We start from the raw sequence: 27,986 nt of genomic DNA, 5'->3' as shown, positions 1-27,986 counted from the left end.
GCCAAATAAAATGGTCCTTTGTTCACTTTGCATAACCAGAATGGCCTACCACGGCAGCACAACTGCGATGCACGAGCACCTCAGAAGAAAAAACATCCTGGCACTCTCCGACCCTCAAAAGGAAGAGCCATCTGTGTAAGTATTTATATAAAAAAAAAAAATCTGAGTAATTGTTGTGTTCTTACCTGCTGTGTTTTGGTCAAGAATTATTCATATATGCTAGGTAATTCTAATCGCTAAGGGTATAAACTGTAAACATATATTACTGTTTAGGTTACTTTGGCGAAAAATAAAGCAGACTTTAACTTTTAATTAACATTTACTGGTTGTTAGAAGTTGTTTATTCACACATAGACTTAAAATGAACTACTAGATTTACATTAACAGTACGCTGTAATCTATTAGTGTACGTGAACATATAGATAAATAGGCTACTAGTACATTTTTGTTTACTTTTTGGCACAAGCCAGTTAAATAAATTATAATAATATGTACAGTAGATGGCCATCCAAAATGGTGGTTCTACCGCCGCAACTTACCGCCGTGTCTGCAAGTGCATTTGCAGCTTTTGACCGCTGAGTGGCACTTTAACATCAAGTTATCAAACAAGCGTGTCAAAGCACATTTTTTGCAAATAGACGTCAGCTTTGCCTCACCGATGTGTTATATTTGACTGCAGTCAGGGAAAATGAAAGAAAAACAATGTAGGCTAGTTAAAATATTTAATATTCACAGATGAAAGTTTAGTCCGTATGAAGATATCTGCGTTTCTTAAAACAAATTCAAGCAGGATAAATGTCAAGCCTATGAGCCTGTGCTTATATTTTCTCTAAGCTGCACAGTACAATACCATATTTTAGATGGAACACAATTAAATAGTGTGCAGTATTATTTATATAATATGAATTATGTGTAATATTATTCAAAAGAAATTGTGGTTTACTTTGCAATCGGAGCATTAAAAGTGATAGCCTATTGTGAGCTAGGCTTGCGTGTTTTATAAATTATTTTCTTTATTTTAGTAAACGTGAGGCACTGTATAATTTCACTCCCATTACTTAGGCCTAATTAAAACAAGAAACAAATAAATTAAACCTGCACGATTTAACTAATCATTTGAAACTCTAAAGAATGGATGGATTAATAAAACGTTCACTTTTTAACTTTAGTTCTCTCATTATAATCAACAAAATGCACACGATGTAAAAAAAAGCTTAATTAATAGACAACTTCAGTGATTTTAAAGGGGCCTTCTTTACTTACTTTCATATAATTTAAGTAAAGTGAAAAAAAAATAAATAAATAAATTGCAGCCGCATTTGAATGCAGGTTTTTATAATATTCCTTAAAATATCAGAGTGCAAGATTTTGCTCGGCGCACATGATCCTGAGTGCACGTGCAGCATTTATTCTTATTTTGTCTACATATTTTATCTTCATTACAAATTCTGGTTTGGTTTTATTTTGGATAATTGCATGTAAAAAAAATATTTACTTTGTAATGCATATGCAAAATGTGAATTATTATTCATATTCAAGTGTTTGTGTGAAAATTATTAATGCGCATGCATGACAGGGAGGCGCCCTCTTGATCACGTGATTTTTTTCCTAATAATGAAATAACTGAAAATTGGGGTGTCTCACATACATGAGAATATATCTACAGAAAGCTTTGAAATGTCTTCAATTCAGAACGAAAGCATTATTGTAATCTGTGAAGGTGTCATTTCTCTCTAAAGGCGCATCCATGTGGAGAGAGTCAGCAGTGTGAATTTCATTTTGCAGCCGACAAGAAAACATTTGTTTATTTATAATTAAAATGTCTCCTTTTTCACAATTATTGGGCTACTTCTGCCTGTGCTTTGTGGCAAACTTGTACATGTGCTTGAGCACGGAATATATTAAGGCTCATTAAGGATTATAGATGTAAATTTAACAGAAACCTCCGATTAGTTGAATTATTACAAATGAAAGACTAGTAACTAGAAAAATCTTACGAGGGGGGGCAGCCCTATTAAATACTCTCTAGACATCTCTGTTAAAGTTTTTAAAGCATCTTATACGCATTTGCATAAATTCTGCTTTCAGGACGGTCTGTAATGGAGAGATGCTTTACCACTGATTTTTCCTCTGAAACACAAAAACGAAAATTGAAATAAAATTTATATTTTATGTTTTTGTTATTTTTTTATCTTTTTTTGAGTTAAGGCAACTTCCTCTGAAATTAAGTTATAATAAATAATAAATTAATAATACTATTAAACTGACTTTAAAATCTTAAGGAGTTTATAAGTTGAAAAAGTAAAATGTCACAGTGCATGTTAAATACACCTAAATGAACTTGTATCTTGTATAGTATCCAAATACCTTGACTGCAAGTTTACCATGAAACTAACTATATATATATATCTATATATATATATATATATATATATTTTTTTATATATATATATATTATTATTTTTTTTTTTTTTTTTTTTTTTTTTTTTTTTTAAAAATGAACAATTCCTGGTATAAAATGTGACAGCAACCTTTATATCAAACATTTTGAAATCTTCCACAGCTGAGCATTGCGGAGGCAGGTTGAGCGCGCAAAGTAAATGTAATGCACAAAGTCATTTTCAGATGCAATGGAAAAATAAAGCTGGATAAAAACATACACGAAACTTGTAAATAGTTAATAACATAGCCTAGATTAGGCCCATACTCTGTTCCTAAGTATATAATGTAGATTTGTTAACCCATAATAGGCCTAACACATTTTAACCGATAAATCTTGCAGCAATTTTCGTTTGCTGCATGTTTTTTTTTTTTTTTTTTAAACAGGCTAAAAATTAAATTAAGCTTGTGAGAGTTGCATTTTATTACATTCAGAAATAAATAACGGCAGACCTAATAATGCTATAGGCTAATGTACCAACAGGATATTTTTAGTTCCCTTCACTTTACAACAAATCCTTAAAATTTAACAAATTTATCAGAACAGAACAAGAATAACAAATATATAATTCTAATGGATAAATATAATTGCAGTACATAATAATATAAGGTGTTTTGACCTCTCATAAAATATCAGCTCAGAGGGAAGAGATCTACGTAGCATAAACAAGAACGAATAAATAGCGAAGTCGCTCAAATTTGTTTATTCACTCACTCCCAACAGACGTCCACAATAATAACGAACTTACCACCCAGGAACGAAAATTATACAGAACCGACAACAACGAACTAAGAAGAACACTAAAATACAAATAAAGAAATGCTTGTTTGCTGGCTAGCCCACAAGATCTGTCCATCTCCTTTCTCCTCCTCGTTGACGTTTATACCGTATCAATCAGCCACTCAAATCACGAACAGGTGCGTCCACCTAAGAGAGAGATAGAGCACGTACACGCTCCAAAAGGATAGCGCAACGCCAAGAAAACAAGGGAGGGACAAAACAAAGTAAACAGACAGACCAAGCCACCGACCGTAACAAGGCTTATAAACAAAAAAATTATAATAATTCAAAATAATTTAAAGCGATACACAAGGTAAGGTTGGGCTTATCTCTCTCATTCGGGAAAAATCCAAACATGTTGCCCATTTGAAGCTAAACTCTTATTCATGAGGTAAAATAGGCTTTTTGGATTTCACACGTGTATCAGTATCGATGGAAAAAAAATCATAATGAGTAAAAATATGCCAAAGTGGCCCGCTGCTCGCGCGCTGCATGGCTCGGTGAACGACTGCTGTTTTCCAATGAAAATGTGCGCGTGAGACACCAGTGCGATCAAAGTAACAATTCACAATTTTTGGTCACGCAGCAAAGGCATAATTCAAAAATGCAAAGTGTTAGCAGTTTGAAAAAATCAAGAATAATAACAGAGTTAATAAGAATTGTGTGTAAATGCTGCACCGTTCTCATTTCGCTCTGCAAATGGAACCTGAAGACTTTTTTTTTAACCAAGAATGAACCAAAAAGAAAACATTTAGCTTTTAATCTGTGTATATATATGTATAATATATATATATATATATATATATATATATATATAGGTATGTATGTAATGACTGTTTTATAAAAAGGTCTTTCTTTAAATTTTTAATGAGTAGACTGTAGCCTAAGACTATCCTACTTTTTAATGGCTTTTTAGGATGTTATAATGTATATTATAACGTTATTGTTGTTTTACGTCTTCCTTTCAGTTTACAATTACATTCAGTTCACAATCCATGCCTTTGCACCTGCTGGTAGTTTCGCAAATGATTTTAACATGCGACTGACTTGCAGTTAAGGTCCTGCTGCGGCGGTATTACCCTTTCTGGTTGTCCACCTACTGTACGTGATTAATAACAAATTATCTCATTAGTTAAAAAGAGTTTAAAATGTTTTCTGTATTTCATAATAAAATGACAAATTCACTACACTTTCTGAAATACAATTAATATTGTAATCAAAGTAATCATATTAAACATTGTAATAATCACATTCAGTTCATTTAAAAATATGCAGATTTACTACCCTCTTTGAAATACAGTACAGTTTATATATTGTTAGCATTCATAGCTTTCATGTTTAAATTTTTTTCCTAATGTTAATTATTGTGTTTGTTTTTCTCAGGAAGAGGCAAAGCTGTATACAAGATTTCTTTCATAAAAAGGATGTCACTGTTTGCACGCCCCAAATGGCCGTTACACTTACGGATAGCATACTCAACATGATTGTAAAAGAAATGAGACCTCTTACAATTGTAGATGGTCAAGGATTTTGTGAGATGATCAACACGTTTTACCCAGGATACACACTTCCCTTCAGGTCCCACTTCACTAAGCTGATGGAGAAGAAATATGAGGAAAATTTTGAAAGATTGAAAGCGTCACTCAAAGATGTGAAATCAAAAATACCTCTCACCACAGACGCATGGACCAGTATTGCCACAGAGGCATACTTGGTGTCACATGCCACTTCATTAATGAAGACTGGGAGCTTACATCATACAATCTGACCACCATGCCACCTGAAGATCGGCACACAGCTGAAAAAATTGCTAAGTGGGTGGAAAAAGCAGCTGAGAAGTTTGAGATATCCATGGCCAATGTAATTGGAGTTGTCCATGATAATGCTGCAAATGTTGTCGCTGCTCTGCGTATTTTGGAAGAAAAGCATGGCATCTCTTCTCTCAGGTGTGCTGGTCATACATTGCAGTTAGTTGTCAACCATGCCCTGAGGGATCCCCACATCAGCAAGACACTGAGGGCTGCAAAGTGCCTTGTGGAACATTTTAAAAAAAAGTGAGCTGGCCACCACAAAGCTTAAAGCTTAAAGCTCAGCCACCTGCTTGAACAGAGGTGACTGCAACACTTTCCGATCCTGATGTCACACCATGAAGGAAGCGCTTCCTGGATTTAAAACATAATCAGTGGAGCTTACTTGAGAAGTGGAACAAGTCCTGAGGCCTTTCAAGTGTGCTTCTGTTTTCTTGAGTGGACAGTCCTTGTGTGACTGATTCCGCTCTACCTCCTCTGGTAAAGGGCCTCCAGAAATCCATACAGACCAGTTTTCGAGACCGCAGCAGTCAAGGCTTTCCAAAGTATTGCTGCACAGGAGATGACATCAAGATGGGAGCGGGAAACTAATTCAGAGAGATGATGGAGAAAATATATGCCTTATTGCAGCAGCCCTGGACCCCAGATTCCGCAAACTAAAATTCCTGCCAGAAGAGGACAGTTTAAAAGTTTCACCTCAAAGGTTCAAGCTCTTGGACTTGAAGAGAAAAGAAGATATGAGGAGCAAACACATCAACATCAAAGTGAGAAACAGGTTCAGTCAGCCAGTGCAGACATGAAATTTTTAGAGAAGAGGCAAGTGTCTCTGTTGGACACTTTGCTCGGTTCGGATTCAGATGACCACAGTAATGGTGAGGATGACACTGGTCACATCCAAGATCAAGAAACTCACAGTGAAGTTGTGAGAAATGAGATACACATGTACTTTAGTAAGCAGGCTATTCCAAAGGAAGAAATGGTTCAATGGTGGAAGGAAAATGAAGTGAGGTTTCCCATCTTGGCCATGCTGGCAAAGAGTTACTTGTCTGTCCCTGCAACATCAACCCCATCTGAAAGGCTTTTCTCAGTTGCTGGCAACATTGTGACTAAAAAAAGAGCAAGCCTAAACTTTAGAGCATGTAGATATGCTAAACTTCCTCCATTGCAATGCTATACAATTAGTAATACAGGCCCCCAAACCTTTTGCACTGTATTGGCCATTATTTTTGACAGTGTTGAGCAGTGCTTTTGTTGGACTTGGCTCCTTTAAAACTGTTACCTTTCAGGTATGTTTTACATAGTGTTGTTTACCAGTATTTTGTGGTGTGTTACTACTTTAAACCACATAATGCCTTCAGAATGCATCTTTTGCAAAATGTTTATATGGCATTATTCATGCATGATGCCCTAAAGTGTTGTATACATTTTTATTTTTTGGCACTTAATTTCTTGTATATGTATTTCATGTATATTTTTGCACAGTGTTGAGCAGTGCTTTTGTTGAATTTAAATGGCATTTTGAATGCTTTTGAATTTATATGCCATTATTCGTGCCTGAATGCTAAAGTGTTGTTTGCATTTTATTTTTGGCACTTTATTTTGTAAAAATACTTCAACCACATTAAAGAATTTTTTTTTTTTTAAATGTAATAAAAGTTTAAATATTATATTAGAAGTTGTACTTTAATATTTTGTAAAAGTTATCCAAAGGATTAAATTGCTAATCAAAAAAAGAACACTAGATTAATAAAAAATAATGAATACAAATAATCGTTAGAGTAGTTGACAGAAAAAAGAATTGTTATCTGCAGCTCTAGTTCACACTATGCAACACTACGTTAATGATCGACACACTACACTCTGTCACCCAACGACTCTATCCTGTCCCCAACCACGTTTTGTCACAAAAACACATGTGAGAAGTTGAATGGGAATGACACAAATCAACACGAGAAACAGAAGTTGTTTATTTGAAAATGGGCATCAGGAAGAAATTAGTGCTGCAAGCTGCTTGCATGATGATCTGTTATTAATTTTTTTTTGCCCCATTTCTTGTGTCCCAACTTTATTAAAGCTGTGTTGCTGCTGATGTTTTTCTTCCACTGACCTCAAACCATGCCTTGCTTTCTCATTGGCTGTGGCTCGTCGCGACACCTGACACCATGTGATGTTGAGTCGGCTGACAGGTCCAGATATTTAGCATGCTAGATATTTGTTTGGTGTTGGTGATGTGTCAGCAAGCCTCTTTGATCTGTCGTAGAGTAGTTCACACATAAAAGACTGCCGAGGGCTGATCACCCACTGATTTTCTACTGATCACATCTGGACCTGTCGGCGAGCTCGTTAACTTGCACCAGGTTAAAAATCCTGTAGTGTGAACTAGGCATAAGTCTCACTCATTGGCCCTTCAGGAATATTAATTAGAATGTAGACTCACACACAGTTTTCAAGGTTTGTAATGGGAATCACAGGCCATGTCAGAGTCTACATAAAGATTTTATAATCATTATTTTATTAAAAACCAATGACTTACTCTTAACTGACTCTTTTCCATTTTCTCAAAGGCTCTGCTGAGGACAGCAAAGCTACTCATAATGATTACACAAAGATCTTGAAGGACAAGTTAAAACAGCACTGTGAGCGGATATTGGTTGGTAATTCACAGACGGGTGAAAATAAATACCTGGACGATATTTACACTGATTTATATGTGGTGGAGAATCAGACTGGAGGACGAATGAATGAACACGAGGTGAGACAGATCGAATCAAATCACAACCGACTGACTGCCAAGGACCCGCCGATCCAGTGTAATGACATGTTCAAAGACCATATGGGACGACGAAACAGAAAAGTGCTGACAGTGGGGATTGCAGGAGTAGGAAAAACTGTCTCTGTCAAGAAATTCATCCTTGACTGGGCTAAAGGAAAAGAAAATCAAGATATAGTCTTCATTTTTCCACTCCCATTCCGTGAACTGAATTTGATTAAAGAGGAATACAGTCTCATGGGATTGCTTCACAGATGCTGCTTTAGTGGCCTTAAAGAGCTGACATCTCTTCCTGAAGATGGCAGTAAGGTCATGTTCATCTTTGATGGGCTGGATGAATGTCGCTTCACTTTGAGCTTTGAAGAGGGTGACAGTTTTACAGATGTTAATAAGAAAACCACAGTGAGTAAGATAGTTACAGCCCTAATCAAGAAACATCTGGTTCCCTCTGCTCTCATCTGGATCACATCCAGACCAGCAGCAGCCAGTCTGATACCCCGAGAATACATTGATCAGGTGACAGAGGTACGAGGATTTAGTGATGAGCAGAAAGAGAAGTACTTCATCAAAAACAGCAGTCCTGAGGTTGCTGAAAACATCATCCGTCACATCAGAAAATTCAGAAGTCTGTACATCATGTGTCACATCCCGGTCTTCTGCCGGATCTCTCTCACTGTTCTTCAGCCTCTGCTGGTTCGAGAGAGCAATGACAAAACACCCACAACCCTCACAGGGATGTACACAAACTTTTTACTTTCTCAGAAGCAACAGATGGAAACAAAATATTGCAAGGATCCTAAAATTAAGTCTGAAGTCATGTCTTTTGATGAGATTATTCTGAAGCTTGGGAAACTGGCCTTTAAACAACTACAGAAAGGTAATCTGATTTTCTACAAAGAAGATCTTGAGAAGTGTGGACTAGATGTCAATGAAGGGTCTGTGTACTCTGGGTTATGCACCCGGATGTTTCAGGAGGAAAAATCTATATCAGAGAGAAACGTTTACAGCTTCGTACATCTCAGCATCCAGGAATTACTTGCTGCTCTCTATGTGTTTTTGATGAACAAAAACAAGAAAGCAAACCCATTTGTTAGATCCTGGAAAAAACTGACATGTATCCTGTCAAAAAAGCCACTTTTTAAACTACATACAGCAGCAGTCAAGAAGGCTTTACAAAGTGAGAATGGACACCTGGACCTCTTCCTCCGATTCCTCCTGGGTTTCTCACTGGAGTCCAATCAGAGAGACCTGAAGGAACTACTACCAAGACTGGAGCTCAAAACAGAGGACATCAAAGACACTGCTGACTATATCAAAGAGAAAATAGAGATGGAGGAATCAACAGAGAGGACCATCAATCTAATCCACTGTCTGAATGAACTGAAAGATGACTTTGTGGAGGAAATCCAGAAGAATCTGAGCTCTGGAAAACTTTCAGAGCAGAATCTCTCCTCTGCTCAGTGGTCAGCTCTGGTGTTTGTGCTCCTCATGTCAGAAGAGACTCAAGAGAAATTTGAACTGCAGAAATACAAAAGATCTGATGAAGCACTGATGAGACTGCTGCCAGTCATAAAAAACACCAGAAGAGCACTGTAAGAGTCTTCTTAATATTCATTTATATACACTATTAGTTGTTTTAAAGGGAAACACTGCAGGCAAAAACACTGTTTTTAGATGTACCTGTCAATTTTGAGATTTTGGGCTTTTTGGCTTTTCATAAAGTGTTCATAAAGATTAGTGGAAAGAGACCATCCATAAGACACTGTTAAGTGTTTCTTTAATAGCACTTATCTATTTGTGTCAATGGATTTCAGTTTAGTTTTTTTTCTCCTACTCCTAGCCCTAAATCCCCAGTTTAGTAGCACTTATACACACCAAACTTTACATTTTTTATTCTTGTCTAATCTGAAGATTTTTTACAGAGGAATTTGTTCATATATAATTTGCTTGATTTATATACATTTGAATTCCCCCAAAATTGTGAAAATATATTGTTTTCTGGCTGTTCAAAGATTTTTCTGAATTATGGAGTGACAAAAAGAGATACCAAAAAGTCCTTCTGTAAAAATATTTACAAACCCGATTCCAAAAAAGTTGGGACACAAATTGTGAATAAAAACAGAATGCAATGATGTAGAAGTTTCAAATTTCAATATTTTATTCACAATACAACATAGATGTATTTAATTTAATTTTAATTTAATTTAGATGACATATCAAATGTTTAAACTGAGAAAATGTATTATTTTCAGGGAAAAATAAGTTGATTTTAAATTTCATGGCATCAACACATCTCAAAAAAGTTGGAACAAGGCCGTGTTTACCACTGTGTGGCATCCCCTCTTCTTTTTATAACAGTCTGCAACTGTCTGGGGACTGAGGAGACAAGTTGCTCAAGTTTAGGAATAGCAATGTTGCCCATTCTTGTCTAATACAGGCTTCTAGTTACTCAACTGTCTTAGGTCTTCTTTGTCGCATCTTCCTCTTTATGATGCGCTAAATGTTTTCTATGGGTGAAAGATCTGGACTGCAGGCTGGCCATTTCAGTACCCGGATCCTTCTTCTACGCAGCCATGGTGTTGTAATCGATGCAGTATGTGGTCTGGCATTGTCATGTTGGAAAATGCAAGGTCTTCCCTCAAAGAGACGACGTCTGGATGGGAGCATATGTTGTTCTAGAACTTGGATATACCTTTCAGCATTGATGGTGCCTTTCCAGATGTGTAAGCTGCCCATGCCACACGCACTCATGCAACCCCATACCAATCAGAGATGCAGGCTTCTGAACTGAGCGCTGATAACAACTTGGGTTGTCCTTGTCCTCTTTAATCCGGATGGCATGGCGTCCCAGTTTTCCAAAAAGAACTTCAAATTTTGATTCGTCTGACCACAGAACAGTTTTCCACTTTGCCACAGTCCATTTTAAATGAGCCTTGGTCCAGAGAAAACGCCTGTGCTTCTGGATCATGTTTAGATATGGCTTCTTTTTTGACCTATAGAGTTTTAGCCGGCAACGGCAAATGGCACGGTGGATTATGTTCACTGACAATGTTTTCTGGAAGTATTCCTGAGCCCATGTTGTGATTTCCATTACAGTAGCTTTCCTGAATGTGATGCAGTGCCGTCTAAGGGCCCGAAGATCACGGGCATCCAGTATGGTTTTCCAGCCTTGACCCTTACGCACAGAGATTGTTCCAGATTCTATGAATCTTTGGATGATATTATGCACTTTAGATGACGATAACTCCAAACTCTTTGCAATTTTCTCTGAGACACTCCTTTCTGATATTGCTCCACTATTTTTCGCCGCAGCATTGGGGGAATTGGTGATCCTCTGCCCATCTTGACTTCTGAGAGACACTGCCACTCTGAGAGGCTCTTTTTATACCCAATCATGTTGCCAATTGACCTAATAAGTTACAAATTGGTCCTCCAGCTGTTCCTTATATGTACATTAAACTTTTCCAGCCTCTTATTGCTACCTGTCCCAACTTTTTTGGAATGTGTAGCTCTCATGAAATCCAAAATGAGCCAATATTTGGCATGACATTTCAAAATGTCTCACTTTCAACATTGATATGTTATCTATATTCTATTATGAATAAAATATGTTTATGAGATTTGTAAATTATTCGATTCCTTTTTCACTCACAATTTGTACAGTGTCCCAACTTTTTTGGAATCGGGTTTGTAGTAAATCCCCTCTGTTTTTCCAAAAAATAAAGTTTGCTTAATTTTCAATAATTAAAAGATAAGATAAATTGAATGAATGTTTTATGCCTTCATTTGATAACCAGAAAAATGTAAATAAACAGAATTTTTGAGGGGAAAAAACATTTCATAAGGCTATTTTAAGAAAAAAAAATGAATAAATTAAGTTGTTTTCATGCATTTAAATAATCAGACATGCTAAAACACAGAATTTGATAACAATAAAACATATGGTGAAGAAAAAAAATGGTAACACTTTATAATAACTGCACACTATTAATCATTAATTAAGCATTAGTAACAGATAATTCATAATTTATAAAGCATTAATAGACATTAATAAGTAGTTTATAAATACAGATATAAATGCTGTATTCTTGATTTAAAAGCATATCTATAATGTGTTTAATAACTTTATTGTCATACTTTATTCATGATCAATGTATCAATTCTTAATGAAGTATAGCATTATTTACAAATCAGTTATTTAGGAGTTGCCAGTGATTCATAAGATCACAAGAAATTGTAAGTAAATGTAGTAAATTCAGGTAGTTATAAAGCATTTAGTAGTGGTCAGTTAAACTATTTATGTGAGCTCATCTAAAGTGAGGACTAGTTATGCCTTGTAAAGCATTTATAAAGGATATTTAAAGGCTCAGTTATCTTCTAAACAGGAAAAGGAAACAAAACACAACACAGTGATACAGAACATAGAAATATTAACAGCCTTTAAAATCTCATTTGTAAAAGCTTTACAAGACATAAATTGTCCTCACTTTAGATGAGCTCACAAAAATAGTTAACTAACAACTACATATGTTTTATAGCTACCTGAATTAACCATGAATTACAGTAGAAATACATGTTAATAAACCATTTATTAACAATCTAAGTAACTATATGTCTGAATAATAAGATGTATGAATGCACATTTAAATAGTTTATTAATCATTTACTTACAATTTCTAAGTGATCTTATGAACCACTGACAACTCCTTTATAACTGGTGTGTAAATAATGCTATACTTCATTTAGAAATGATAAATTGATCATTAATAAAGTATGAAAAAACAAATTATTAAATACATTATAGATATGCTTTTAAATCAAGTATAAAGCATTTATATCTGTATTTATAAAACTGCTTCTTAATGTCTATTAATGCTTTATAAATGATGAATTAACTGTTTCCTAATGCTTAACTAATGATTAATAGCGTGCAGTTATTATAAAGTGGTTACCAAAAAAAAATTTCATAGGGCCCTAAACGTAATTTTTGTTAAACTTTTAATAAATTGTTGTGAAAATGTATAAGTTTTATGATTTTAATTAATTAGACATGCTTTTTGATCAATACACATTAATTTAGCCATTACAAAGGAGTTGAGAAAAATTAAAACAAAAAAATGGAATCCAGTAAAATCAAAACGGAAAAAACGGAATTTGGAAAAAATAACACGGAATTTGGGAAAAAATAAAATGGATTTCATAGGGCCCTACTAATATTAGACGCGAGGGTCCGCGTTCATCCACTCATTTGTGGATTATGCTTTGTTGTGTGTTGGCTTTTCTTTCACTGTGGGTTTCGCGGAAGAGGAACACAACACCATGTCTGTGCCTGTAATGGTGGACGCACCAGTTCGCATGCACAAAATGGTGGCACCAGCAGATCCTGTTCACAAAATGGCAGCCATGGCAACACTCCGTCATGTCACTGCTGCCACTCATGAGTTAAGTCAAGTCACCGTTGATCTTCCAGAGTCTCGTCAACTCACCGTCGATCTTTCAGAGTCTCGTCATGTCTCAGCTAAACTTCCAGAGTCCCGTCACGTCTCAGCTGAACTTCCAGAGTCTCGTCACGTCTCAGCTGAACTTCCAGAGTCTCGTCATGTCTTGTCTGTTGGACCCAGAGCCTGCAGGTCAGCTCTTCAGTATCCCAGACTGGCATCCAGCATGGAGGATCCACTGCTGCTGTCAGTAAGAGCAGCTGGTATCCCAAAACCCGTGCTCAACCCCTCCTGTTCAGGAACTACTTCCCCAGTCTGAAGTGCTTCCCATGATGGGAATCGCTTTATGTTGTGTTTGGGCTGCGTACACCTCTACTGACACTCCAGAGGCGATGGCGTCCGCTGCAGGTTCTCCAGAAGTGGTGGTGCTTGCTTCAGGTCCTTATATGGTGGTGGCACCCAGCAATGTTCTCTCAGCCTGTTGTGTTGCTGTCAAAGAGCCGGTCGCTGAACTCACACTACACAGTACACTCTGGACTACATTTCCCATGCTCCATTGCACCAATCACATTCACCTGAAAACAATTTCACACAGCACAATCATCAGACACGCTTTATAAGCATTGGACTTCCTTTCACACACTGCCGAGTATTATTCTGTACATATCCCTCCCATAACGATAGCTGTGATACCAAGCCATTCTGTGTTTGTTTTCAGTCTTGTTTTAGTTTATAGTTTTCATAGTCTTTTTTTAGTTTACAGTTTTCATAGTTTTGTTTCAGTTTATAGTTTTCATAGTCTTGTTTCAGTTTATAGTTTTCATAGTTTCGTTTTTTTTCTTGCTTTGCCCTGCTACTCATGTTTTGACCCTTTGCTCTGGATACTGGATTACCCCTCATGCTTAACCCTCTGGATATTGTACACTCCGCGAAGACCCACGCATGCCCTAGGATTACTCTGTGTCTTGCCCTCTATACCTGTTTGCCAGTGTTTGACTTATGCCTGTTATGACCACGTCTCTGTCCAATAAAAGCTTGCATTTGGATCCGCACGTCTCACGTCTCGTCAGCCCCGTTACAGCACTAGTCTAATCTACTAGACTTTACTGCACTCTGTATTAGTGTTTTGTTTGGTTTTTGGCAAAATACTGATAATGTCAAATCGCACAGTTGACACTGCATTTACAATATCATCGCAGACGATATATATTGCACGCCCTGCACCACTGTCTTTTTGGCTAATTTGTGCAAATCCTTTTGCTAAACTGTCAAAGCTTGCATCTTTCTTGTGATTTAAGTGCCAGTTTGCTCTCCTGCCCATTACTGCAGCAGTTTCCAGGGAGCTAATTGTTTTTTTTTACTCCGTAATTAATGTGTTTAAAATGTAGCGAAGTACAATACTTCAAACAAAATATACTTAAGTAAAAGTAAAATTACAGATTTTAAAAATTACTTAAAAAAGTAGAAGTAAACAAAAAAGCTATTTAATTACAGTAACATGAGTAAATGTAATTCATTACTTTCTTGATGGAAATATAAAGACGCCTTACACTCCAACAATCTTTCGGAAGATCTGTGAATGATCATAGATTGTTTATAATCTTGAGTTTATCCTCATTCACTGATCTTGATGGAAATATAAAGAAGCCTTACACTCCAACAATCTTTCGAAAACAGTTTTTTTAACCACACAAACAGCACTTTTGCTCAATTTGAACAAAGGTGTCCGTAGAATGCAGTTCTTTACAGGGGTGCAAAATAAATCTGCTCCCACCCTGATTGTAAAGCAAAACATGATTAGTTATAGCAAGAATGTGCTTTGAATGGTCAGCAAAGTGTGGTTGTCGTCTGATTGGCTTGAGTAGACAGTGGGAGTAGTCCATACATTTATGGATTGGTGTGTGCCTTGAAGCTAGAAATGTCTCAAAATCCACAAATACGTGCAGCAATCTACAAATGCACAAGACGCAATTCACAAATAAATGCCAGGCAAAGTTGTGTTTGTAGAATAAAAAGATATTTGCGATTTATTATTTTTATTTACAAGTCTCATTTTTTAAATTTGTGAATTTAATTAATGTTTGTTGAACTCTAAGATTTATTTGTGGATCTCATTCTACACTGAACAAAATTATAAATGCAACACTTGTTTTTTTGCCCCAATTTTTCACGAGCTGAACTCAAAGATCTAAGAATTTTTCTACATACACAAAAGGCCTATTTCTCTCAAATATTGTTCACAAATCTTTCTAAATCTGTGTTAGTGAGCACTTCTCCTTTGCCGAGATAATCCATCCACCTCATGGGTGTGGCATATCAAGATGCTGATTAGACAGCATGATTATTGCACAGGTGTGCCTTAGGCTGGCCACAATAAAAGGCTACTCTAAAATGTGCAGTTTTATCACACAGCACAATGCCACAGATGTCGCAAATTTTGAGGGAGCATGCAATTGGGTTGCAAGTCCAACTTATTCTGTACTTACTGCTTATTGCACTTCTGGTTAGATGCTAACTGCATTTCGTTGCCTTGTACCTTACATGTGCAGTGACAATAAAGTTGAATCTAATCTAATCTAATCTAATTGGCATGCTTTCTTTTTTTCTTTTCCTTTTATTTATTTATTGAGCACTTTTACACAACCGACCATTGACCAAAGTGCTGTACAATAAGTAAACACATAATAAAACAGTATCAAAACATATAACACAACATTAAAACCATAATGAAATGACAGTAAAATAAACTCCACAATTTCAATATACAAAAAATTGTCTATACCCCATTAAATGCTAATGCAGGGAAATGTTCTTTAAGCTTGTGTTTAACAATACTTAATGTGGGAGCTGATCTGAGAGAAAACGGTAATTCATTCCAGAGTTTCGGAGCTATCGCTACAAAAGCTCGATCTCCACTTCACTGTTTAGTTCTAGGGATTATCAAGGCTGGTCAGCTGACCTTAGAGACCGTTTTGGCTCATATTTCTCAATCAGTTCAACCAAGTACAGTGGAGCCCTACTATGCAATGATTTATATACAAATAAAACAGAATCGGGCCAAGAATCAACCCCTGTGGAACCCCACAAAGTAAAGAAACAGGTTGTGGATAATCTTGACCAACATTTACAGAAAAAGATATGTTTGAAAGAACTTTTTTCAATTCAAGTTTATTTGTATAGAGCTTTGTATGATACAAATCATTGCAAAGAAACTTTACAGAAAATTAAGTTTCTATAATTTTTAGGGATGTAAATCCCATGGCAAAACAGAGAAACCAATAGAGACATAATTAGCATAGCTGCTGTTCCAACAAAGTAAAATTAATTAGTTTAACCCAAGCTAAAGAATAATAATGCACAATTGATCAGATACTACTGCAGTCACAAATTATGAGATGCATTATTTGAATGCTTGGCCAAAGAGGTGTGTTTTTAATCTAGATTTAAACAGAGAGAGTGTTTCTGAACCCCGAACATTATCAGGAAGGCTATTCCAGAGTTTGGGAGCCAAATGCGAAAAAGCTCTACCTCCTTTAGTGGACTTTGCTATCCTAGGTACTATCAAAAGTCCAGCAGTTTTGTGACCTTAGGGAGCGTGATGGATTGTAGCGTGGTATAAGACTAGTTAGGTACGCAGGATCTAAACCATTTAGGGCCTTATAGGAAAGTAATAATATTTTGTAACTGATACGGAACTTAATAGGTAGCCAGTGCAGGGACTGTAAAATTTGGGTAATATGATCATATTTTCTTGACCTGGTAAGGACTCTAGCCGCTGCATTTTGGACTACCTGTAGCTTGGTTTATTGAAGATGCAGGAGAACCACCTAGCAGTGCATTACAATAGTCCAGTCTAGAGGTCATGAATGCGTGAACTAACTTTTCTGCATCAGAAACAGGTAACATGTTTTGTAGCTTGGCGATGTTTCTAAGATGGAAGAATGCATGTTTTGTAACTTGGGAAATATGTTTTTCAAAAGACAAGTTGTTGTCTAATACAACACCCAGATTTTTGACAGTAGAGGAAGTAACAGTACATCCGTCTAATTGCAAACTGTAGTCTAATAGATTCAGTGTACTGTTTTTTGGTCCAATAAGTAATATCTCTGTCTTATCCGAATTTAATAGGAGAAAATTATTGGTTATCACATCTTTTACATTTTTAACACACTCTGTTAGCTTAGATAATTTAGAAGTTTCATCTGGTCTCGTTGAGATATATAGTTGAGTATCATCAGCATAACAGTGGAAACTAATCCCGTATTTTCTAATAATATTAACAAGGGCCAACATGTACAGTATATTGAAAATAGAAGAGAACCTAGGACAGGTATTTGTGGCACTCTATTATTTTACTGGTGATAAATGAGATGACATTTAAATAAACAAAATGGTAGCTAACGGACAGTTAGGATCTAAACCAGCCTGCCCTTGAATACATGTATAGCTTTGTAATCGATCTATGAGTATGTCATGATTTGTGGTGTCGAACTCAGCATTAAGATCAAGTAAAACTAGCAATGAGATGCAGCCTTGATCTGACGCAAGAAGCAAGTCATTTGTAATTTTTAACAAGTGCAGTTTTTGTGCTATGTTGGGGGCCTGAAACCTGACTGAAATTTTTCATACAGTTCATTTTTTTGCCAGGAAGAAGCACAATTGAGCAGACACAACTTTTTCAAAAATTTTAGACATAAATGGAAGATTTGAAATGGGTCTGTAATTTGCCAGTTCACTAGGATCTAGTCAGAGGTGGGTAGTAACGAGTTACATTTACTTCGTTACATTTACTTGAGTACATTATTTGGGTAACTAATACTTTTGGAGTATATTTAAAGATGGGTACTTTTACTCTTACTTAAGTACATTTATGGGAAAAAATCTGTACTTCTACTTTGTTACTTTGGGCGACGCCCCTCTCGTTACTTTATCTTAATGCAATATAAGTTATAAATACTTCAATTTATTCCAAATGCGCTGTCTACATTTCTCTTGGCAATGAGCGATGCCCATTCGGGAATGATTCATTCTTTTGAGTCAATTCTATTCAAAGGCTTGATCAAACCAGTTGGCAAACCAGTGAATTGGTTCATGAATCAGTTTGAATGATTCGTTCAGTTCCTGCCGCGCACGCTGAGCGTCTGAAGCAGTTCACTCAAGAGTTGTAACATAAAGTTTAAGAACATCAAGAGTGTTGAAGACGTGGATCTGCACTGAATTGAAAGCAAATATGCAAAGGCTATTGTTTGCTAGCAATGAAGATCTTTATTAGATGAACACCGCGTGTGCTGTCTACGGTTCGACAGGTATAACTTAGGCTACATTTGATTACAGTACGTGCCCCCTCAGATTTTTGAGCCAAGTGGGACTTTGAATGTAGCTTCCAAAGACAAAAAAAAAATAGCAGATTAATATTTTCTACATTTGATACAAACACACCGTCGATAGAACCATCATATAAACACATCATCATCCTACACCGCATTTCGTTCTAGGCGTTTAACAGCGCTGCGCATTATAAACAATCACACTTAACAGCGCTGCGCATTATAACCAATCACACAAGATTCTGTTGAGCTTATCAATGCAATGGCCAATCAGAGGTGTTCAGGTGAGTCATCGCTAATCCCGGTGCTTCCTTCACTCGCTCACTGACTGAATACCTCTTTCTGGCGAATTCTCTCGTCAGAAACAACAAAGTGCAGATGTGTGTATGAATCTGTAAATAAGATATTGATTTCACAGTTTTAAACAGTTTTTGCAGTGATTTTAATGGGAGTTATTGAGAGTGATTGAACTCTAGACTGTCAGTGAAAATGTTCTTTGATAATGTAAATGTTCTTTGCTCTCTTTCTATACAATGAAAAACTTACAATGTTTTTATATCACATTAACTTTCAATGTTATATTCACATTTAATATAAAGATATGAAATATATAAATATGTTATGGCATGACACCCATACCTGTTACTTAAGTAAACAGACAGGTTTTTATGCATAGTTAATAGATTACATTATTAGGCTACTTTGACCATCGCATATTATCTAACATAATCTATGAAGGTGAGAATCGAGATATTTCATGATATAGTTCATGCGTCTGGGAATGTTACTAATAAAAATGAAAAAAAAAAAAAAATGCTTATAATAATAATTGCCAATATGCTGTTGTAGCTCCCATGTGTCACATGACGACCCCCCCCCCCCACACTCGTGCCCCCTCAAAAATAATGAGTGCATGACTCCCCTCCTTATACATTAAATAAAATATTATTTTTACATTTAATAAGCTGTCACAGAGTATGAAATGAATACCCTCCAAACCCACGTTAGCTCTGTTCCAGGAGGAATTCCTTTGTCTAGACACAATTAACATTGATATTTCCACAATATTTACACTTGCATAAATATACATATATTTACATTTATTCTATTTTCATTCAAATTTTCAACAAATTTCCTCAACCCCTGAGTCACGTAATTTAGCCAGGGCTCAGGTCTGGATCTACCTTTTTTAACCTGCAGTGGAGCAACTAAGTCCAAAACAGGCAAACATATGGAATACAACACATTAAGTGATGAATCCAAATCCATATTAAGAAAAAGACCCGTTAAACAACAAGGATCATTTCATAAAATAGTTATTGGAACTGCTCTAATGCTCCAACATTTAAAACCCATCATGGTCGACACACAACTGTTTTTATCAATTTAAATAAAAACAACTGCAGCTCAAAGTCAAAAATTTGAAGATAATGGATGACACGTGAAACTGTTCTTAAAAACAGATGCAAGGCCTCCACCGTGGCTTGTAGTGTGTGGAGAATTAAAAAAACCACAATCCAGAGGTACCAGTGCCGTGAATGGACAAAAACAAAAAGTCTAAATTATGTTCAGTTAAAAAGTTATTTAAAATGAACATTTTATTTGACTATGAATGCACATTCATCACCACCAGAGTTAATTCAGCAGATACCTCCTCTGAAATTTGTTCTCGGCAGACTTCACCATCCGGTTCACCGTCAGTTTATAATGATGGGGGAGTCGATAGCATGGTGATATGGCTCCGTTGCATGGACTTGCTGGTAAAATCCACTGAGGAGATAATTTATAAGGGCGCCCAGTGAAAGATAATTTCTCTTCATGATTGAATAATGGATTAATAAATAATGTCTCCTGCGATGTCGATAAAAAGCGCATAGCAGTCAGCACAGACGAAACAGGAGCAAGACAATTGCTGAATCCTTTCTGCATGCAAAAGCGTGCTCCCTCCATTGATGATTTAATATCAAAAAGCATTTGCCGGTCATATATTAACGGGGAAGAGGAGTTTATCATATAGAAAGACATAATCACAAATAAAACAAAGACAAACTCACAGAGCGAAAGACAGCACGCCACATGCACAGGCGCCATCTTGACAGGGAACTCAAAAATGCTGACTGCAATGTCTACCAGAGACGTTTCAGAGAATTTGGCAGTACATCCAACCTGCCTCACAACCGCAGACCACGTGTAACCACACCAGCCCAGGACCTCCACATCCAGCATCTTCACCTCCAAGATCATCTGAGTCCAGCCACCCGGACAGCTGCTCCAAGCGTGTATGTCGTTGTGAGGGTGAGCGGTTTGCTGATGTCAGCGTTGTGGATCGAGTGGCCCATGTCACCCATTTGAGGCATGATTGGGATGCTCTGGATTGGCATATAGCATGTTCTAGTTCCTGCAAATATCCAGCAACTTCACACAGCCATTGAAGAGGAGTGGACCAACATCCTACAGGCCACAATCAACAACCTGATCAACCCTATGTGAAGGAGATGTGTTGCACTGCGTGAGGCGAATGGTGGTCACACCAGATACTGACTTGTTTTGCCCCCCCCCCTTCCCCGGAACCCCCCAATACAGTAAAACTGCACATTTTAGAGTGGCCTTTTATTGTGGCCAGCCTAAGGCACAACCAGCTATTAAAAGCCTAGGTTTGAAGTTTTATTAAGACTTTAATTATTAAAACAAAATTTAAATATTAACTAAAACAAACCTTTTATTTTATAGCCTTACATTCTCTTTTAAATTCAGTAATCACTGAAATTATCATATATAATAATTGATTATAGCTTTGCATTAACTGCATCACTAGTCAATGGGTATTGAAAGTAATCTGTGCTCCAGAATATAAACTGTAACAAATGGACACATTATTTGTTTGTTTTTTTTATTATTTTTGTTCTCTACACAGGCTACAGTGCTGTAATCTCACTGCTCAGTCTTGTGATAGTTTGTCTTCAGCTATACAGTCATCAGACTCCTTTTTGAGAGAGCTGGACCTGAGTAACAATGACCTGCAGGATTCTGGAGTGAAGCTGCTTTCTGAAGGACTGAAGAGTCCAAACTGTCAGCTGGAGATTCTGAGGTAAATGGTTTATCATAAAATAGTTAACAAAATGCTATCATGATGAATGACTTTAAAATTTTGTCACAAAAGTTGTCATCTGCTCTCAATAGAATGCCAGAACAAGAGATAAAAAAATCACCCCCAGATTTTTCAACCTGAGAACCTGAGACCCAGGTGGACAGTGTACATCTGACAATAAAAATGTTGAAATATTGCGATGAAAAATTTTGCATTTTCAAATACATTTATTTCATGCATGAATTCCTCTGCACAGACCTACACAAGCTAGCATCATCATCTAGTGGCTGTGTTTTACATTTTTATTTACATTTATCAATTTACAAAACCCTTACAAATGAGGAATATAACAAGTGATTCATCATAAAGAGGCAATTAAACACAAGAAGTGCTTGTAATACAAAGTTTCAGACTTTATTTAGAACAGCACAAGCTAGAACAGGGTGCCCTCTGTGTCTAAGAGCAACTCGGTTCACAGTAAATGCTGCTCCACTCCACTGCTACTCCATTTTATACAAGTGCTATGAGTTTGGATCACTTGGATTTGAAAATGCAACATAAAGAGAATGAAAGAATTTATTAGAAAGAAACTAGAATTGAGAAAAATAATGGATTTTAACTATTTGAAAATAACAATTATATTTAAAAATATGCACACAATGGGTCTCATTCATGAAACATTCGTAAATGTATGAGTAAATATGTGAGTGAATTGCGCATAGAGACCTTACCGAAAACTCTTCTCCTGATTCACAAATACTTAGTAAATGTCAGATGTGATAGTGAAATGTGTGTGTTAATGAATTCCAATCAGTCATAAATGGGACGCGCGTGCACTAGGGCTGTCAACAAATATTCTAAATTTGAATATATATTCAAATATATATATATTAAAAAAAAATAATTTCGAAGGTGAAAATTAATATTCGAATAAAAAAAAAATGTGGAAAAAAATGCCCGCGGTAGTAGAGGCGTGGCTGTCTACTTTGCAAAAGGGCGCGCTAGAGCACCTGAGGGTTCAGGGACAGGTCACAGGAGACGCACTGTCTGGCACAGAGTCACTGCTGAAAGTTGACGCGTCTTGCATGGAAGATGGCAGAAAGTGCAGAGCCCAACTCGACCGCAGCAGAGAAAGCGATTTTAACCCCCCAAAATCTAAAAAGCCATGTCTGGAAGTACTTTGGATTTTGGTCGGTAGGATGTAAAATTGTTGAGCCGCGAGATAAAGTTGTATGCAAGCTATGTAAGATACAGTTAGCATACCATTCGACCACTAACAACATGAGGTCACATCTCAAAAATGTGCACCTAAATGAGCATGGCATAATGTGTGGAACTCCAGCTAAACAGTCACGTCTTGACACTTACTTTGCATTGCCCACCACAAGCTCTTTGTCTGCAACACAACAAGAGGCCATAACAGAGAGTTCCATGTTTAACAGGGAGTTCTGTCAAGCAATGGATCCGAGGTTTGATTATTTATCGCTCCATGTCAAGGAAAAGTTCCATGTTTAACAGTACCATATCCCTAGCCGTGGAACAGTCACCAATAGAATCGTAGAAGTGTATAACAGCCACTCAAACAAAAATAAAGGAATCAATCAAGACAAAGATGTGGCTCTTACCACGGATGGGTGGACATCCCTAGTGACAGTATCCTATGTTACAGCAACGGCCCATTGGATTAATGATGACTGGGAAATGCTTAACGATGTACTAAAAACAAAAGAGCTTAAGGTAAGCCACACTGCAGAGATTGTAGGTGACTGCATTCAAGAGATTTTGGACGTTATTGGCATAGAAAGGGGATCTGTGATTGCCATCACAATGGACAATGCCCCTAATTACGTCAATGCAGTGGAGAGACATCTTCAAACAGTAAATACATCATGTGTGGCGCACACAATAAACTTGGCTGTGCGTAAAGGGCTCGGGGTCAGAGCCATTGAAATCCCCGTTAGTAGGCTGAAAGTGGCGATCTCACATTTCAGCAAATCTTCCGCCGACAGCTACCTCCTTCAGCAGAAACAACAACTTTTGGGATTGGAAACTGAGAAGCTGATTAACGACTGTCCGACGTGATGGAACAGCACATATGAAATGATCTGCCGTGCATCGGAGCAGCAAGCAGCTGTGTCTGCTGTCATCTTTGAGAAAAAACTGTCAAGAATGGAGCTGACCACAAGCGAATGGAAAAGGTGAGCATAGTGTATGAAATGTGTACCGTAATCAATCAGTGGTGAGGAAAAGTACTAAATCTCAGTAGCCTACTTAAGTAAAAGTACAAATAACCAGAGACATATTTACTTTAGTAGCCTAAAAGTAGACACACAATGAAGACTCTACTTAAGTAAAAAGTACCGGATTTTAAATGTAGGCTACTTTAACTATTAAAATTAAACGTACTTGCATTACAATTTATTCTCTTAATGACTATATTCTAATAATTAGGGCTTTAACAATATAAAATGAAACCGCGACACACCCCCTATTTGAAGTTATCATTATAAATGATGATTTTATCATTATAAAAAAGCCTTTCTTTAAAGTTAATTTTGTTTTGTATTAAATATATCTATATCGAAATGTCTACTTTTAAACAGAAGCAATTCAAAAACGAAGAACCAGACTGCTCTCTGCTTATGCAGGCTAATTCATATGAAATGTGCATTTCTCTCAGGCGCGTTCACTACTGCGAAGATCACGAGTCAGCATAGCCAACTTTATCTTTGCAGCCACTGACACAGAAAAACACTTGTTTATTAATAAACAATTAACATGTCTCCTTGCTATATTTTACATATTCATAATCATTACTTTTTTTGCCAGTTATTTGTGACAGCTTTTAGGTGCTTTATTGGCAGTGGCACTGAAAATTGGCATCGTTACATTCCACCACTGGCCGTAATAGGCTTGACAAATGCAAAACTGTCCTAATATATTTTTTAAATAGGTAGCATGATGGCCCTAATTTACTTTGTGTGAATGTTAATAAGCTGTACAAATGCAAACCTGTCCTAATATCAACACATTATATTTACTTATTTATTGCAGGTGCAAGGGGTCCTTAAACCCTTTAAAGTGGCAACAGAAGCACTTTCAACTGCCAAATATCCAACAGCGTCGGCTGTACTGCCTTTAATACATGTTCTGCTCGCTCAACTGAACAAGTGAACGCCAGACAAACCAAAACCACCTTCATTGTCAGAGATGAAGACAAAGATCGTCACAGATCTTGAGAAGCGTTATAGTGTGGAAATTTATGCTGCTTAACAAAGTGATTTACCTGGATCCACGCTTTCATCGCCTCGTTTATTTGAAAGAGGAGCAGAGACAGCAGGTGCAGGTGGCTATACTGGAGGAGATGAAACAAGTGAATGTGGCAGGAGGCACAGGCAGTGAGGCCGCTGCCGGACAACCCCGTGATCAGCAACCTGCTGAGAAAACTGTGTTATCTGCTATGGGCTGTCTCTTCGAAGACATGTATTGCATGGACAGCCCAGACCAGGACATCAGTCTGCTGCTTCAAAAAGAGATGTTGATGTATGAACAAGAGTCTCCAATACCTGCCCAACAAAATCCTCTCATGTGGTGGAAAACTTTGGGCTCTTGGAGATACCTTCACGTCGCACAGATGTCAAAGAAATATCTTTCCATCCCCAGATCCTCAGTGCGATCTGAATGTGTATTTTCCTCCACTGGGAATATAGTAAATATTAAAGCTACAAGCAGCGATGAAAGGGCCCTCGCACCCGGGCTCACAACCACCCGGTGGCCATAGGAGAACAGCGAACGTTGGGCCATATGCTTATAAAAAGGTAAATATTTGTGCCACATTTCCTGCTGCCAACAGGTGGCGCTATGATTATAAATTAATAGTGGCATGTAAATGTCTTTAGGCCAGGACTCTTACCAAACATGCAAAGTTTCGGGCAGATTAGACCTTGCATGTTTAAGTTAGTGTAAAAGAAGTAATTTCCTGTTGCCAGCAGGTGGCGCTAAGACTATAAATAAATATTGGCCTAAAGATGAGTTCAGGCCAGGGCCCATATCAAACACATGGACTTTTGGCAGACCAGATATTGCATGTTTAAGTTAGTTTAAAACAAGTCATTTCCTGTCGCCAGCAGGTGGCGGTATGATTATAACTGAAATATTGGCCTTAAGATCTGTTGAGACCAGGAATCTTATCAAACATGTGAAGTTTAGGACAGATCAGAGATTTCATGTTTAATTTAGTTTAAAATAAGTCATTTCCTGTTGCCAGCAGGTGGCGCTATATTTATAATTGAATATTGGCCTTTAGATGTGTTCAGGCCAGGACTCTTATAAAACATGTGAAGTTTGGGGCAGATTGGGCATTGTATGCAAGAGTTACAACAACTTCCTGTTTCATACTAATAATAGCATCCTTTAGCACATAGTAAGTGTTGCTAGCATGTCTGAGAATATTTCTAGCATGATTAGCACAAAATGGCATATTTTATGGTGTTGCTAATAGTGCATAAAAGTATTAAAACATGACATTTCCTGTTGTCAGTAGGTGGCACTATAACTATAACCAAATATGAGCATGTAGATATCTTCAGGCCAGGACTCTAATCAAACTTGTGAAGCTTGAGGCAGATTCTCCTAGTAATAATAATAATAAAGACATGTTCTGCTTCACTGCATTAATAGCATGCTTTAACACTGAGCTAAGTGTTGCTAGCATGTTTTAGCATGCTTCTAGAATTTTGCCAGCACAATTTTACACTTGTTGATGCTTTTTATTATTTTGAAAGGAGTCCATAACAGTGTTAAACATGCCACTTCCTGTTGCCATCAGGTGGCGCTATGACTATAATCGAATACGGGCATGTTGATGTGTTCAGGACAGGACTCTTGTGAGACGTGTGAAGTTTGGGGCAGATCGGATATTGCTGGCCTGAGTTACAGCAACTTCCTTTTTCACTGCATTATTAGCATGCTTTAGCACTTAGCTAAGTGTTGCTAACATGTTTTAGTATGTTTCTAGCAATTTGGTCATGAGTGTTTGTTCAGGACAGAACACCTATCACACATGTGAAGTTTGGGGCAGATCGGACATTGCTTGCCTGAGTTACAGCAACTTCCTGTTTCACGGCGAAACATCAAATTTTGTCAGGCCACCAGGGACACGCCCCTTGACGGAAACTCAAAATCTTCGCAATTTAACGTCACAAAGGTCTTATGATGACCCTCACCAAATTTGAAGATAATCCGATTAAAAACTGTAGGAGGAGTTTGTCAAAGTACGAGGCCTGAAAATGTGAAAAACTGCCCAAAAATCATGCAGGAAATTCCAAATAACTGACTTCCTGTTGGGTTTCGGATTTTGAAACAAGATACTTTTTTGTATGTAATGTTACACGTGTGTACCAATTTTCATGCATGTAGGTGAAACGTAGCTCGAGGCACACTCCGTTGAAATTTAACAGGTGGCGCTATCGAGCCATTTTGCCACACCAACTTCTTAAACCTATATCAGATGTAAATTTTCGCCAGTTCTGATGTGTGTTCAAAGTTTCGTGAGTTTTGGAGCATGTTTAAGCCCTCAAAAATTCATTTCAGAGAAGAAGAAGCGGAAGATGAATAATAATAAACGGAGCAATTCCAAGAGGGTCCTCACACCATCTGTGCTCGGGCCCTAAAAAAGAGATCAGCACTGGCCCCTTCAAATGTGGACTATCTTGTGTTTTTGGCAAATAACCCGTAGGCCTTCAGGCCTAAGACCCGACGGTGACAGTGCACTAAAAAGACAATGGAATAAATTGCAGTCAGTTTTTTTCCCCCTTTTTTTTATACAAGCACCAAGAATGTAAGTAGCCTTTTTCGTGTTTAATAGCACTTTATTTTTTATGAACCTCAGGGTAAAAGTTATTTGTTGTCACATTTCTCGGAATTGTGTGCCTCATTTTATTTAACGTTAAACAGAAACATTACTAAAGTGTAGGCTACTGTACTGAATAGATATTGTATGAATAAAAGGATAAATTATTATACCTTTATTTAACCAGGAGGTCCCATTGAGATTCAGAATCGCTTTTACAAGAGAGACCTGGCCAAGGTAGCAGCCAAATCACAACAAATGCATACATAACAAACACTAAAGTACATTTTAACAATAAAAGAAGTACAAAATATTAAAAATAAAAATATAAAACACAATGAGACTCTTAAGAAAAACAAGAACATGTCTCCATCACAACACTCTTTATAGTAGTTTTAAATTCATTTAAGGACATAAGGGTTTTAACTTTAGCTCTTTTTGTAGATTATTCCACCCCCAAGGTGCTAAATAAGAAAAGGCAGTT

The 27,986-nt window shown here is 37.0% G+C and overlaps 1 protein-coding gene across 1 annotated transcript; it reads left to right on the top strand.

The window, feature by feature from the left end:
• Positions 1-40: 40 nt before the first annotated feature.
• LOC109107583 (protein NLRC3-like) lies at positions 41-22,259 on the top strand. The gene is made up of 5 exons (XM_042746475.1): positions 41-135; positions 4,900-5,080; positions 5,732-6,130; positions 7,583-9,390; positions 21,478-22,259. Exons 1-5 carry the CDS (start codon positions 41-43, stop codon positions 21,653-21,655), a joined length of 2,661 nt encoding a protein of 886 aa, XP_042602409.1. The 3' UTR covers positions 21,656-22,259.
• Positions 22,260-27,986: the final 5,727 nt, after the last annotated feature.

The sequence above is a fragment of the Cyprinus carpio genome, chromosome A4 (assembly GCF_018340385.1).
Source record: "Cyprinus carpio isolate SPL01 chromosome A4, ASM1834038v1, whole genome shotgun sequence".
Taxonomy (NCBI): Eukaryota; Metazoa; Chordata; class Actinopteri; order Cypriniformes; family Cyprinidae; genus Cyprinus; species Cyprinus carpio.
The sequence above is the reverse complement of the archived record's forward strand: the minus strand, read 5'-3'. Positions and strand labels throughout refer to the sequence as shown.

Coding starts and splice junctions, on each gene's coding strand:
- LOC109107583 (XM_042746475.1), top strand. CDS start 41: ATGGCCTACCACGGCAGCACAACTGCGATGCACGAGCACCTCAGAAGA. Junction 5,081..5,731: donor TTGAGATATCCATGGCCAAT/GTAATTGGAGTT, acceptor TTCACCTCAAAG/GTTCAAGCTCTTGGACTTGA. Junction 6,131..7,582: donor TCTCAGTTGCTGGCAACATT/GTGACTAAAAAA, acceptor ACTCTTTTCCAT/TTTCTCAAAGGCTCTGCTGA.